The sequence below is a fragment of the Zalophus californianus genome, chromosome 4, assembly GCF_009762305.2.
Source record: "Zalophus californianus isolate mZalCal1 chromosome 4, mZalCal1.pri.v2, whole genome shotgun sequence".
Taxonomy (NCBI): Eukaryota; Metazoa; Chordata; class Mammalia; order Carnivora; family Otariidae; genus Zalophus; species Zalophus californianus.
The window spans coordinates 53,562,840-53,579,516 of record NC_045598.1 but is presented as its reverse complement, the minus strand read 5'-3'; the positions used below and the strand labels follow the sequence as shown (position 1 = coordinate 53,579,516).

General features: G+C 39.1%; 1 protein-coding gene across 5 annotated transcripts in view; it reads right to left on the bottom strand.

The window, feature by feature from the left end:
* Positions 1–16,677, bottom strand: part of DNAJC6 (DnaJ heat shock protein family (Hsp40) member C6) — a 140,923-nt gene that overhangs the window by 90,996 nt on the left and 33,250 nt on the right. The window contains exon 1 of one of the 5 annotated variants that reach the window (XM_027577712.2): positions 6,498–6,749. The exons of 3 other annotated variants lie outside the window; for them this stretch is intronic. In XM_027577712.2, coding sequence (XP_027433513.2) covers positions 6,498–6,696 — 199 coding nt within the window. In that variant the 5' untranslated portion in view covers positions 6,697–6,749. Of the gene's footprint in view, positions 1–6,069; positions 6,197–6,497; positions 6,750–16,677 lie in introns of those variants that run through there. One more of the 5 variants, XM_027577746.2, reaches the window with a different exon arrangement.

Genomic DNA, 16,677 nt, shown 5'->3' with positions numbered 1-16,677 from the left:
CCTTTTTAAAACTTCAAAATCAGTGCATGCTTTTATTCATTCAACGAGTATTTATCAGGCCCCTAATAAATGCCAAGCAGTGACAAGAATACAAGGTGAGGAACACACAGCCCTGCTCTGAACTTTACTTAGAGTCTAGAGGGAGAGATAGGCCAGGCAACATATCACAACCTAATGTGGTAAGGGCTAAGGGAGGGATATACAGGCTGGGGGAGGAGCACGGAGAATGGCCATCTCATGCAGTCTACAGGGGTTAAGGAGCTCAAGAATGAGCAGGAGATAACCTGGAAAAGTGGGCATCTAGAGGGCTCTGGGAGAAGTTGGCCTAACCTGAGAGAACAATGTGTGCAAAAGCATAGAGATGGAGGTGGGGGGCAGGGGACCTACCAGTGGAGACAGGATAAGAAGTCTCCTGGGCTGGCTTACAGAGGTAGCATGATGGGCTTCTGAAGTCCAGTTAAGGTAAAGTGACTTTATCCTGAGAACAGTGGGGACTCACTTTCATTGGCAAGATATTGCTCCATAAAGTTATAAAGCGGTACCAATTATATTGTTCTCTCAGTGTCAATAAGGATTTAATCAGTCTTATTCAATACTGCTTTTTCTCTGCCTTCTTCATTTCTAGCATTTTAAAATTCTTTAGGTTCTATTTAAATCAAGAGAGCTATCTTGGGGTGGCTCAGTTAGTTAAGCATCTTCCTTCAGCTCAGGTCATGATCCCGGGGTCCCAGGATGGAGTCCCATACTGGATTCCCTTCTTAGCGGGGAGCCTGTTTCTCCCTCTCTCTCTGCCTGCCATTCTCCCTGCTTGGGTTTTCTCTCTCTCTCTCTATGTCAAATAAATAAATAAAATCTTAAAAAGAAAAAGAAAGAGAGAGAGAGAGAGAGAGAGATCTTATTTACAAGATTCAAAATGAAAAACAACTACATTCCTTTCAGTTACCTCAGACACTCCTATTTCTCCTTACCACAGGGAAAGCAGCAAATAGAAACATTCACCGTGAAATTCTTTCCTTGAAACTTTATGGACACTTCTCCACAACATTTTACTCAATGTAGAATAAGTAGAGCATGTGTAACCTCAGACAGTTTGCTTAACCTCTCTGTGCCTGGTTTATTCAACTATAAGGAAAAATTAACTGGGGCACCTGGGTGGCTCAGTCGGTTAAGCATCTACCTTCGGCTCAGGTCATGATCCCAGGGTCTGGGGTTGGAGCCCCACATCAGGCTCCCTGCTCAGGGGGCAGTGTGCTTCTCCCTCTCCCTCTGCTGCTCCCCCTGCCTGTGTTCTCTCTCTGTCTGTCAAATAAATAAATAAAATCTTTAAAAAAATTAACTTTCACCTACCTTAAAGAACTCTTATGAGGATTAAATAAGATACCATAGGTACAGTGTTTAGCAAAATGGCCTGGATTGTAATCATTGCTACAATCAAAAAATTGTAACAGTTTTTATGTTTAAGCATTACTGAACAATGTATATAAAGATACATGGTTACAACTTTATATTTTATTATAATTTTAATCATGCATATACACATATATTTTATATATATATATGCTTACACACACTTTCAATAGGGTTTATCTCTAAGACAAAGAATCAGGGAAGGGGGAGGGTATATTATATTTTCCATTATATTCTTTTCTGTAATATTTAATTCTTTTTTAACAAGAGCATGGAAAACTTTTATGATAAAAACTTTTATAATAAAAATTAATTTAAGATTAACATAATAATAAAAAAGAAAAGAAAAAATTAATTTAAAAACCTTGTTAAATAAAGTAATATATATCTAAATATATATATTATTATAGATATCTATATATTTATATTATAATAAATCTATGTATCTAATATAGCTATATATCTAAACATATCTAGATATATATCTAAATAAATATATTTATATAGATTTTTATATATGATTTATATATATGATATATATTTAGATAGATAGATGATTAACCTAGAAAAGAAGACAACTGAGCTCAGAGGAGAAATAGGACCTGTTCTCTAATTTTCAAAGGGTGGCCATGTGGACAAAGGATTAGATTTATTTTGTACCTGGAGAGCCAAAAGGCCTAAATAAAAAGAAAGAACTTGGTGCTGACGAGAACAGTCCAAGGGTACAGCCTCAGAAGGCAGTGACAGCTCCAACACAGAAGGTGTATGTCATAGGCTACATGGTCATCTTTCTGAGACTTGGTTCAAAAGATTCCCCTTCTGGGGTGCTTGGGTGGCATAGTTGGTTAAGCCTCGGACTCTGTTTTAGCTCCAGTCTTGATCTCAGGGTCCTGATCTGAGGATCGGTAGATGGAGCCCCACAACAGGCTCCACGTTGCGCTCAGCGTGGAGTCTGCTTGAGACTTTCTCTCCTTCTGCCTCTGCCCCTCTCCATCCCGTATTCTTACACTCTCTCTTCTCTGTCTAAAATAATAAATCTTAAAAAAAAAGATTCCCCTTCTAAGTCTATGAAACCTGGCAGTCTCCAAGCATTTGAACTTTAACAGAGACGTATCCTTAAGTGGCTATCTAGAAACATTCAAACTTTAGGCACACATTAAGTTAGTAAATCAACTTTGCCTTCAACCTATAAAACCCTTAAATGGGCAGGTATTCCTAAGAAAGGCATATTAGCGTATATATGCTTATAATATTTCAATGAGGTATGAAGTTATCCAAATAAGTACTTCATAACAATAAAGTCTGATTCAAAATGTAGATGCTGTGTAAACACCACCTAGAATAGCATTTGTTAAGGGTAATTTTTGCTTTCAATCAGATTTATACTAAATAGGAATATATATTAGCATTCTTCATTATCCTTACACTTTCAAATCCCATTAAAATCTGGGAACATTTTAATTGGACTACTGTTTTATGGCTTATCATTATGAATTTGGTAAGTAAAGCCTTATGTTGGAAGATTTTAGTGACTCAAGACTAAGAGTTCATTTGTGGATTCTACTTTCATGGTAGGTGAAATGAACACAAGGTAAATATGGGGTTCCAGAGCTAATGAATTGGGACAGCTACAGTGCCATCTGGGAGATGAGAGAATGACCTCTGAATGACAATCTGTTCTAGAGAATAATTCAAGAAGAGAAAGTGAACCAGGGCAGGCTGAGAGCTCTGGAAGACACACATCTGGCTTGGAGGCTACTCTGGAATGTACCACTTGAGAGTCTGTTGACTTAGAAAGTCATTAAACTTCTCTGAACATCTGTCACTCTTTCATCTAAAAACAGAGGGGAAATCCAAGGAGATAATATTGTTTCCATCTCAATAATCAGTTGATATTATACCTACACAGAAAGACAGTTCAGTTCAGTGGAGAAAAACTTAGACCTTAGAGTCAGAAAACCTGAATCTGGCTGTCACTAAGTAGCTATTTTTTTTTATTAACATATAATGTAATTATTTGTTTCAGGGGTACAGGTCTGTGATTCATCAGTCTACTAAGTAGATATTTTACCTTGAACAAGTCTCCTACCATCTCTAAGAGTAAGTTTCCTCATCTAATTCTAAGGACACAGACAGCAAAATAAAGGAAAACTTCAAATGTATTCTCAAGTTGTTTTAAATCTCAAACTAAAAGCTCTATTGTAAGAACCACTATTATGATTCTCCTTTTATAAATGGGGAACAGGCTTAAAATTTTTCTACGTTTTACAGCTAGTAACAATAGTGCAGATGTTTGATATCAAGTCTCTAGGCACAGACATGCCACTTATTCTGCCTAATAGACTTCTGGGGAAATGAAATAAGGTAAGTGCCCAAGTGTACCACCTATTATAAATAGCTATACAAGTGTAAGGTATTGTTAGAACTAAGCTTTAAATCCTCTAGATTTATTTTTAAATCCCCTAGACATATTTTTTCCATTCATAAACATTTCTGTTAGACCAAAAGCCCCATGAACCACCTCTCCTATCCAGCATGTCACAGTATAATGAGTTGAATAAATGGGCAGATCACTGTTGTTTTTAGAAATGATCCATGAGCTTAATTAAATATCTTAAACAAATGGATACATTTACACTGCACAAGGCCACTCTTTGAGGATCTAAGAAGAAAGAACTATAATTAGACAAGATAGATATAGTTGCACTAGTCAATGAAACTTGCTACCCACTAAGAGAAATCCCACTCTCAAGGCCCAATTGCTCATCCAGACCAAACAAACAGCATCTTCCCAGACTGTTCTCAATTGTAAATATGCATCAAAATAGTCATAAGATACACAGTACTGCCATAACAAAGCCACGACATTCCCCTAAACAGAAAGAAGAATGGGGACGGGAAGAATCCTTGGAACCTCTTCATACAGGGCTAGTTTGATCAAGTTGAAGAATCAACTCCTAGCAATAGTGCTTTACAGATAACCATATTCTTAATTAAAATGTTTTCCCATTACAACGGTTTATTAATTCACTTCATTTTTCTTCTCTAAACCTATTGAAAAAGTCTGATTTGGTGAAAAAGACAATCCTCAAAAATCCAGGACTCATTATAGGCTGCTGTGTTTTTGAGTTACTGCTCCTGTCATCTAATAGTGTCTCATTCACTATTATATTCTCCCACAGTGCTTAGCACAGTGCCTGGCATATAATGGACTCAGGAAATAGGTGTTAAAAATATTCTAGGATGTAACATACTTCAAAAACAAATTCCGATTCTTAAAATAAGAATCCCTATGAGAAGTGAAAATATACAAAATTTCATTTCCTGAAAGTGGGGCTCCTCCTCACTCATTGGAAATTGTTCATTCCATATGTACATGTCCACGATGTTCCAGAAAGGATTATGGTGGCATCATTTGGAACGCATGAATCTTTTTCTTTAAGACTTAAAGGAGATCACATCCAGTCAAAAGATGCTTTGGACTTTCTCACAGGTTTAGAAAATAAATCATATACCCATGTACAACATCAATACCAAAGCTGTTAGAACCATCAGTCCTTCAGATAGTTTTAGCTCTAATTTAAAATGGCCCTGAGAGGGGCACCTGGGTGGCTCAGTTGTTAAGTGTCTGCCTTTGGCTCAGGTCATGATCCCAAGGTCCTGGGATCAAGCCCCACATTGGGGTCCTGGGATTGAGCCCCACATCAGGCTCCCTGCTCAGCGGGAAGCCTGATTTTCCCTCTCCCACTCCCCCTGCTTGTGTTCCTGCCCTCGCTATCTCTCTCTGTGAAATAAATAAATAAAATCTTTTTAAAAAATAAAATAAAAATAAAATGGTCCTGAGAAAACATTCTACCAAGACCTTATTTAACTACAATAAGAGCTTGTATGGGTAAATTATGTTTTCAGGTCAGGACACTTGAACATCTGTAGATGATATTTTACCCCACTTATGGGATAAGGAAAATAGAAAATGGTAGTCCAGGGAGAGCCATTACACAACTAAAAGAAACAAGCATTTATTTGCAAAGTGCAAGAATTAAATTCAGTTTGTTTTCATTACTTCCCAAACAACCCAAAGTGAATCTTCCTTTTGGAGTCCTCAGTTATCCAGTATATTAAAGTTGCCAATGTAGAACAAACCATGGAGCACTTCGATTACAAATTATCTTTATGTAAATAATCCTCTGATCCTGGTTCCTTGAAAAGGTGAGGAAACAGCTATAATAATACCCCTGGTCCAACAAACATATATTAAATGACTGTTTTGCTATAGAAATTGCTAAAAGAGCATTTCCAATAGAGAGAAAGCCACCTTGTTGAAATGCTTTATAAAAAAAAAAAAAAAAAGGTTGCAAGCCCAGATACAAAGTTTAGAGGCATTTTCATTTTCCTTATACGTAACGTTTATGAAATATTGGTACACTCAATGCAAAAAGATAAAGATAAACAAGATCAAAGGCAATAGCTGATGAAATAAACGTCATTGTACAAATCATAAAAGCTGAGTAAAAGGGTTCTAGATAAAAATTTGCTCAAGGTAAAATTGCTGAAGAAAGGTAACAGCATTGACCCTAGCAAACAGCCAAGTTGAGAAGAGGCACAGCTTTACAGAATTGCAAATAACAACAGCATTACGAGAATAATAATTGGAATAAATACCGTTCGTCCGCAGGCTGCGAAAACAACGCACTTGCTCCTTCACGTCTCCCCCTCATCCAGCTGGGTAGTGAAAGCAGCTGCCTCTCCCTGCCCTCCTTCCCAGTGGCTCCACGAGCCACCCGCTCCCTTCTCGCTTCCACCCCTTCCCTCCCCTTTCCCCTCCTCTCCCCGCCCCCAGCTGGTGTATTCAGCAGCCTAGCCAGATTAAGAGGCGCTCTACAGTCACTGGGCCTCAGGACTGATCTAACGTTTCCTAGCTCCTTGAACTAGAGAAATTAGAGACACGACACCCTCGTGGTATTAGATGCCTTCGCTCCATCCCGGCCCCTCCCAGGCCAAGGTTGGGTGGGAGCCTCGGGCTAGTGGAGTGGGCAGCCACTGGAGGACACGGCGGAGTTCCGCTGGGCGCACCCCGCCTCCAGCGCTACCTGAGCTGTCCATGGTGCTGGCGCGGTCCTGAGACTGCTGGGCGGGACTCAGCGCGGCTACCGCCGCCCCGGCGTTCACTCTCTGCTTGCCGCCACCCGCGCCGCTCCCCGCACTTAAGTCCCGGTTACTGTCCACCAGCTGCAAGGATTCATAACCATCGTTGCTGGTCTTTTTCCGGTAGCTCCCGAGGAGACTCATGGGCAAGCCCAGAGAAGAGGGGGAAAATATCAACCTGGGAAACGAAGGGGGAGGTGGAATGTGGAAAGGGCTAAAGGAGGAAATTAAAAAAAAAGAAAAGAAAGGAAAAAGACCATCAAGTGTCCGACATGACGCAAAGAGGAGGGAAAGAGGGAACGGCCACCAGAGAGGAGCTTTGCGGGGCGGGCGGCAAAGCCACCGCCCTGGGCAGAGAGCGACTCTGGGCGCCCCGCGCGACCGAGGGAGAAAAAGAGGGCACGGGAGGGAGGGCGAGCGGGTGCGCGCGTCCTCGGTGCCGCCGCCGCTGAGCCGCCGGCCCTGCGGAGCTTCGGGCCCCGGGCCAGCCGCCCTCTGGCTGGGGAGTGCCCGGAAGCAATCCTATAGGTGTCGCCGCGTCGCCCCGCCGCGCAGCAGGGCAGCTCCAAGCGCGGCTGGCCCACGGGGAGGGAAGAAAAGAGAAGGAGTGAGGGAGGGGAGATTCTCAAGGAGGGGGGCTGAGGGCGGTAAACGGGGCGTGGTGGGAGGGGGAGGGGACTACTACGTCCCGGGTAGAGGGTGTTTTCGCGCGTGAGGTAAAGAAGAAAGAGGCTGGGTGTCTCTGCTTGGTAAGCTTTGGGGACGAGGGGGTCTCTTGGTAAAATCGACACGCCCATTTTGTATAACTTAGCCTATATTTGCTGGAAGATTCGGCAAGTCAAAGCCACTCCGACGGTTACCGTCCTGGAGGACTGACTTGTAACTTAATTGAACAGAAAAAGAACGCATGTTAAATGCCAGGCTATATGTACGCTAGGACAGAAAAGAACAGCAGTTTCTTTCAAACCAGAATAGGAATGATCCCTAAGTGAGATATCAAAGAGCTGGCTATTCTAAGTAGGAGACAGGGTCCATTCCACCCAGCGAGTAGATGTGACTGTTCCAGTAACTATTTGTTGAACGAATAACTAGGGGGCGGGGGGGAGCGGGGAAGAGGTCGAATCAGGTGCAATTTCAGTTCTGACATCATTTACCTTGGGACCTGGAGAAAGGACTATACCACTCACTTGGCTTGAGGGGATGGTTAGGAAGACAAGGATTTTCCTTCCATTCTCTAGCCCCTCCCCCTTTTTTCTTTGACAATTTTGAGAAAACAAAGAAAACAGTCACTCATTATCAGAGAATTCATCACGAAGTTAATCAAGCTGAAGGGTCAGAGCCCCTTTCTTGCAGATGCCCCTTTCAAGGCTGTGTACCTAATTTCATATTCATGAATTTGCATTCTTATTCTTAAAGAGAAACCCAACATTATATATTTCAAGACTTGCAAAACCTGAACATAACTCTAAGTCTCAAAATGTAATTACCAAATGTTCTTTTTCACTTGAAATAATAAGACTACAGAAGTATCCTTCTATTTACATTTCGAGTGAAATTCTGGTTTTGAAAGGATCCTTTTCCCTATTAGGATTTGGAATGATTAAGTGAGGAGCTTTTCATAAGTCATTTGGCAGAGTTTTATCACCCATCAGCAAGAAAATATGTAAAATTTGCTTAAGCCCATACACAAAGCCAGCTTCGCCTTCTTCTCACCTTTCAAGGCTTTCTCTTGATGTTATTTTGATCACTTAAGGACACAAAAATCAAACAACAGCATCTACAAGCATTGGGTCCCAATCATTTGAGACCCAAAGAGTTTTCAGGAAGCTCTAGCTCTGCATACGTCTACGTAAAATAAATTAATTGTATTGAGAGACATATGCCTTTCAAGGATCACTCAAACACAAATTCTTATAGGAAAAGGATGAATCAGTAGAGGCCAAGAATGCCGTGGATCCCTCCAGTCCCTCTGGGAAGACCTCAATTCCCTGACCAGTTGCTTTCCCAACTGCATTAACTGAAGAAGGTGTTGTCTGATGCAAATCACAAATTGAAGTTAATGCTCATTTACAACAAGATCAAACAACTTGATAGCAGTTAAAATTGTAATAAAATTTTAAACACAAATTTTATACTTTCAATTTTTCAAATCTGTCAGACTGAGCGATTTTATATACATGACTGAAGTAATACTCTGTAAAGTCTAGTAAATAAATATTTTCCAATAATATTTTAAATAATCCTTTTCACTTTTCCTTCTCTTTTAATTCATTACTGAGGCACAGGGAGAGTAAATACTTAGTGTCCATCACGTACAAATTCTGGATTTCTAATCACTGGATTAAGATAATTTAGAGATGACCATTTTTCAAAAGTGAAAATTATTTTCAAAAAGAGCTCTTTCATTTATTTTTGTTCAATTGTTCTCGGAGTTGCAGGCATACTGCGTGAAGAAATTAAGATGAAACATGTGCCTTTGTATTTTTGGATATCTATCTCCCCAGTTTGCAAATGTAAAGAAAAACATGAATGGGCTACAGGGACCCTTTAATTTTTTTATTTATACTTAATTTAATATAAAGTTACTCAGAATAACTATTAATGACCCTACAAAGTTAAGGATATGAAGAATACAAAAAGGCAGGAAAATGCAATAGCTAGATTAATATACAACAGTCTAAAAACTAGTTTGGGGCTTAAATTGGAATATACACCAATTTTGACACTCAAATTGTTTTTATTATCCTAAAGATCAAATTCATAAAAAGTTCACTTATCCATGAGATCTTTTCTATTCTATAAAATAGAGCATAATAAAAATACCATTATGTAAAGAATTAAATTAGTACCTAACACATATAGAGTAAGTACTTAACAAATATTCACTATTATTACTATTATTGGGCAGGCTTGGGCACAGCTCTATCCTCAGTGCCCAACAGTCCTAGTTCTTCCCATGGGAGTTGCTCAATAAAGGATAAGTATTATTTTTTCCAACACTATACTAATGGAAATTTTTCTGTGTGATTCTGAATGAACACCTGTGCTTAAGGAAGGGCACTGGTAAAATCCAAGGCGAATATTTAGAGCTAAACTCTCCTGCATTTCCAAGAGCAAGACTGGAATAATTTACTTTATCTCAAGAATACTACATCACATCTGAAGGGGTACATGCACCCCAATGTTTATAGCAGCAATGTCCACAATAGCCAAACTATGGAAAGAGCCAAGATGTCCATCAACAGATGAATGGATAAAGAAGATGTGGTATATATACACAAAATGGAATATTATGCAGCCATCAAAAAAATGAAATCTTGCTATCCGCAATGACGTGGATGGAACTAGAGGGTATTATGCTAAGTGAAATAAGTCAATCAGAGAAAGACATGTATCGTATGATCTCACTGATAAGAGGAATTCTTAATCTCAGGAAACAAACTGAGGGTTGCTGGAGGGGTGAAGGGTGGGAGGGATGGGGTGGCTGGGTGATATACACTGGGGAGGTTATGTGCTATGGTGAGCGCGGTGAATTGTGTAAGACTGCTGAATCACGGACCTGTACCTCTGAAACAAATAATACATTATATGTTAAAAAAAAGAAGAAGAAGATAGTAGGAAGGGAAAAATGAAGGGGGGGAAATCAGAGGGGGAGACGAACCATGAGAGACTATGGACTCTGAGAAACAAACTGAGGGTTCTAGAGGGGAGTGGGGTGGGGGGATGGGTTAGTCTGTTGATGGGTATTAAAGAGGGCACGTATTGAATGGAGCACTGGGTGTTATACACAATGAATCAGGGAACACTACATCAAATAAATAAATAAATAAATGGGGGGGAAAAGTAAAAAAACTAGAGTCAACTAAATGCTAGCAATAAATGATTGGTTAAATAAATTCTGGTATAAAATAGGCAGACAATGGGATATTATGCAACCATTAATACTCATGCATGGAAGAGCATTTAATGACATGAAAATATGTTTACAATGCCCTAGGTAAAAAAGCAAGCTAAAATATACAGTATGATCCCATTTTTTTTATTGAGAAATAAAAAAATATGTATAGAAAACTCTGAGAGGTTAGTATAAAGATGTTAACAATGATGGCCTTAAGAGTGATTTTTATTCTTTTCCTTTGTGTATATATATATAGTTCTAATTTTCCATAATAAACACAATGCTTTTCTAAACAAAACAAAACAAAAAAGAATACCACAATCACAAACAGCAGAGCCAAAGGATTAGATGCTCTCTTTGGGAGAGAGTATTCTTTCCCTTTGCCTTTTCTATTGCTAACTTTAGTCACTTTTATTAACTTGGTGAAGGTTATTCACAGAGGAATGTTCAGGCTCTATTCCTACTCATTCCCTCCACCCCCAAAATACTCTACCATCACAACAGATGTCACACTATTTTGTGGTGGGGGGATTGGAGAAGATGAATATATGCCACAACCCATCTGGTATTATGATCTGTGCTTTTTAATTTCCAGGAACTAAAACATACTGGTTAAGACTGAGGTTCTGGAACCATATTTCCTAGGATTGAACCCTATTTCCACAGACTCTGCTAGCTCTATGACCTTAGGCAAGTTACTTAACTTCTCTGCCTCACTTTTCTCCTTTGTAAAATGAGCATAAAAATAGTACGACTAGAATAAAGCTGTAGTGAGAATTAAATCAGTACCTAACATATAGTAAGTGCTTAACAAATATTATCCATTATCACTGTTGTTCTATTTTTATGTGGATAAGTAACTTTTTCTAAAAATGTAATTTCCTATCTGTAAATTAGGTTAAAATCTGCCCTGCCTGTTTATTATGATGATATATAATAATATAAAAGCATTATGTATAATGTAGAGTAATTATTCTGCCTTGAGGTTTTAGATATTTTCATGCACCTCTTACATTTTAGACTCCTTGAGAACAAAATTCCATGTTTTGCTCATGTCTGTATCCCTCATGGTACCCAAAAGAGCACCTTACACTCATCAGAGATTGAATAAATATCTACTGAATAAATAAATAAAATGTATTAGTATCACCTAGTCTAGTGATTTTTTAAAAACTGTATGTTGTGGTCTACTATTAGACTATAAAATAAACTTCGCAATTCATGACCATTATTTTAATAAAAATGAAATAGGGCATATGGTAAGATATTGTTTCCTGAACTAGTATTTTGAGTTTGTGAAAGTATGAAAGTATGTATGTTTCTCCTCAATCATGACATAAATGTATTTCTCACTACTGGGTACCAGTTATAAATGTTTGAATGTCTATATATAACAGAACCTCCAGTACTAAGAGGTTCCCAATTGTGAATGTCCTATACACTGTGACATCTGAACTCACTTGGATACATAACTGGACAACAAAGAGTTCTGGCTAACCAGACAGTAAATGAGAACAGAATTGCTCTGTTCTCTCTGTTGGAAAATGCAAAAATTATTATGTATGATCAGGTTTCTAAAATACACTTCTTCGATTTTATGCTTTAATATAAATCAATGAATAGCACTGAAACTTTCTTTGGCAACATGCCTCAGGTACATAATTCAGATTATGTCCTTATTGAATAAAAGTCTGTAGATATAGACAATGCAAAGTGCTCAAACAGGGGACCAACAAGCCATATCTGGCCCCCAAACATGTTTTGTCTGTCCTGTACTTTTTTTTTAATTGTCAGCTTAAATGCCTCCACAGAAGGTACACAGGCCCCAGCCTGAGTGCCAAGTTCACCACCACTTCCCCATATGAAATACCCAGGCTGCCCCACTTGTTCCTTGTCAGTCAGCCCTTGCAGGCATTTAAATTTGAGACCTCTAGTGTAGTGGTCAAAACTGGAGGAGTAACACCACCAAGACAGATGCCAAAAGCTGCATCTTTAGGCCACAGTCCAGAAGAAGGTTGAAATCCTCTCCTGGCTCTATTATTAATCAGCAGAGTAGCCCTGATAATCATTCTCCTCTTAGCAGTAAAATTGAAGGTGTTGAATTACAGCATTCTCTCTAGTTCTCAAATTTTCCTATCCTTCTCAAAACTTTAGTTGTCACTTCCCTCCTTCTCCAAAGGAAGCCCAGAGGGAAAAACGATGACCATTTTTAAGTATTCTAGTTCTAAGTCCCAGTTAATCAAGGTTTTACTACAGAACAGATGCTTAAATGGTGGCAGCTATCAAGAGTTGCACGTAGAGCAATACATAAGAGACATGAGGGAATGTGCTGGAAAAACTGAGTGAACTGATAATGTTTAGCAGAAGAAAACCTCAACTATTCCTACAATATTTCTTAAGAAATGAGCTTGTCTGTTCCTGGTGCCTAATGGAGTGTTGGGTCTCCTACAAGACAGGACAAATTTTCCAGGCAGGGTATATTTTTTAAGGTAACTCAATACCCCAAAACCTGTGCCTCCTTGAACTTCTAACAGTAATAAGAACAACTGCCATTAGTTACTTTCCATTTGCCTGGTACCTTACCTACCTTAACTGTCATCTTCCCAACAACCCTGCAAAGGTGTGACCCTTTTTTGAGGCACACTTGGAGAGGTTAAGACTTGTCCAAGTTCATACAGCTAGCTCTCAGTATTCAAAATCCCGTTTTTATGGGGCGCATAGGTGGGTCAGTTGGTTAAGCATCTGCCTTAGGCTCAGGTCAGGATCTCAGGGTCCCAGGATGGAGAGCAGCGGTGGGCTCCCTGCTCTGCAGGGAGTCTGCTTCTCCCTCTGCCCCTCCCCCCATTCCTGCCCCCTGCGCTCGCACTCTCTCTCTCTCTCAGGCTCATGCATCTCTCTCTAATGAATAAATAAAAATTCTTTTTTAAAAAATCCCATCTTTCTGATTATGCTTTAGCCACTGCACCAGCCTGAAAGGGCAATTCCAGTGGTCAAAGTGAACACTGGATGACATTTGGGTCATTTCTTGGATCTGACCTAAGTGTGGCCAGTGAAAAATAGTTTGGGCATCTTATGGGAATTACCCTTGCTTTACTCCCCACATGGCAGGTTCTCCTCAGTGGAACCTGAAAGTTTTCAATTTATGTGGGTTCCCAATAGGCAATCTTGTTTTGTAATTATCTGGCCTAGAGGACTTTTTATGTTGTGCTCCTGAAAATGGATACTTGGCTACTCTTTGGCCTAGTTTTAATCACTAGAAGGAAAAATAATCTTTATATTCATTAAAAGCAAGCCCTAGCTTTCAAATAAGCTTGGCCCCTGTTGAGTTTGTGCATGTATATGTGTATAAATATGTGTGTATGCGGATTAAAAAGACTTTAGGTGTGGTGGAAAAACCACTAGCTTTGGGGAAAAAAATACAACTATGTTTGAGTTTTGGACCTGCCAGATGCAAGTTTTCTATAATTTGTTTTCCACTCAGAGTCACATTCCCTTTCCATAAAGTTGAAGAGGTACTTGTTCTCTCTCACAGAAAGAATCAAATGAAATAAGGTCCTTGAAAGCATATAATAAACACTAAAGCCCTACCCAAATGCTTCATTTCATCAAATCTAAGAAATCACCCATTTTGAGTCACAGCATTAAGAAAAATATACCACTGATGACCTACACATGACATATTCTCAATTTTAAGATGCTTAAAGACTGCATAAATGTTAATATATTAAAAATTGTTTTAGAAATGATGAAACAAATTTTATTATTATTTGACTATCTGTTAACCTGAGAATATTATTTGTCTATTTATAATTCAGGTATTTTGAGCAACTCTGGTAGGTAAAGACAACATTCCTCATATTTTACCAGGCCTAGCATAGTGCCTGCCAAGTAAAAGGTTATCAGCTAATTAATGAAAATTCAAAAAAAAAAAATGTTTCAGAGGCCATCTTTAGCTTACAGAAAAATTCACCATGGGTTTCTTTAGTAAGCTCACTTAAAATGCTGTGTCATTTGCTAACATTCAACTTACCCTTGACTCTTCAAGGTCATGCTCATGGTTTAACAATGTTACGCCTACATTACCATTTCAAGAGTAACTCATTGAATCACCTGTCCCTTTCATTTGTCACTTTACAAGCAAGGAAAGCAGCTTCTCAAGTGGACAGACTCTGACAAACTACCATAAACTGGCCCTGTGCTCAATTGCTCTCAATCTTGGAAATAATGAACTGAAAATATTCACGTGGTAATCAGTTCCCCAAAGTCAGGTACAAATCTACACAGAAGTGAGTTTCCCTAAATCTTAGATATTCCCATGTTTGGCCCTGAGCTCATTATATATGGTTTTATGTTAAAGATCCTCAAAATGTAAGTGCTTATTCTCTGTAACCCCCTTGTGCCTAAAGGTTGAGCCCTAGAAGATGTGGCAGATCCTATATGATGGTGATGAGGAAGACAATGATCACCTCAGATGCAGGTAGAGTCAATTCTTGGGGTGTGAGTCTCCAGGGCACGAAACCACTGTCACCCACTTGCCCACATCTCACTGAAGGGAAAGAACGAGCATTTCCTGAGCACTAAATTAAGTGCCTGGGTTTTTTGGTTTTTGTTTTTTTGTCTTTTTATCTAGTTACCCATTTAAACCTGAAAGGCCTTCTGAGAAGGATTACCATACCCATTTCATAGCTATGGAGACCAGAGCTCTGAATGCAGCTGACTGTCAGTGATCCCTAATATTCCTTTCCAGCTGCTATTGCTAACAAAATCCTTGATCTTTGGCTGGGCACATGGCCATATAGCATAACAAATCTATTTCTCAGTCATTTTTCATGTCTTGGACCTGCCACAAGCAAGTTTTCTATAATCTGCTAGGTATGTGCATGAGAGTAAGTTGTGGTATAATAACAGTGATTTTGTAATATAAGTATAAATGATATGTGCAATTTTTAGTATGCATCCTTGAAAGGGAGGATGGGTGGTATTCTTTTCTTCTTCCCTTTCTTCTGGTTGGAATATGAAGCTCCAGGGGGTATCTTGGACCATGAAGTGAACTTGAGGATGGAAGATTTTCACAATGAAGCAACAGAAGGACCTGATTCCCAGAGAATCATGGCAACCCTGGACTGATTATCTCTACACTTCATGAAGAAACTATTTTGTTTTAAGTTACTGTTATTTTACTTTTTTCTGTTATGTGCATCCAAACCTAATCTTCACTAGAATCCAACTGCAACCTAACCACTGGATTTATCCCAACATTTACTGGCAATTATATAAAGTCTATGCAATCATGGACAAATTATATAAATTCTCTATGCCTCAGTTTCCTCATCTATAAAATACGAGCATCAAACTAATAGAGCAGTCATTAGAATCAAATGACATGAAGTTCATAAAGAGCTTAGCACAGTACCTGGCATATAGTGAGAATTCAATTAATTTTACCTATTTTGTTATTTCTTGTCACTATCTTTCACCTGACACATAGCTCAGTCTATTGTGCCTATTATGACTCCAAAGCCAGTGATCTCTCCACCTCACTCTGCTATCCAGAGACTGCCTTCTTGGGCTGACCCAGGCCAGAGCTGCAGGGCTCTGCCTATGTCATCAATGAAATCTCTAGAAGAACTGCCCCTTCCTTGGAGTGTAATTCTCTTTCTTTGATCTGCCAACATAATCTCAATGCAGTCTGGAACATTTTAAGCCCTTAAAGTTGATACAGAATTCAGAGCAGGGGCCCCTGGATGGCTGCAATCAGTTGAGCATCCAACTCTTGATTTCAGCTCAGTTCATGATCTCAGGGTATTGGGATCGAGCCCTGCGTCGGGCTCTGTGTTGAGTGTGGAGCCTGTTTGAGATTCTCACTCTTCCCCCTCCCCCCTCCCCAGCTCACACACTCTCTCTCTAATAACTCTCTTTCTCTAAAAAAAAATAAATAAAAATAAATAATTTTTTTAAAAAGAACTTAAAGCAAAGTGTCAGTGTTTATGACACAGTAGGTTTGAGTCTATTTATTTCAGTGTGACCAAGTAAGAGAGTCTGATTCTTTCTCCATTTGTGCTAAAAGTAATAAGGAACTTGGGTAATAAGTCAGAGAATCTTTATTTTATTATTCTATCTTTCTACTTTCTATTACAGAAAATTTCAAACATATACAAATTATGAAAATTATATAATGGATCCCTTTGTACTCATCACTCAGCATCAACAATTACCAAGTCATGGCC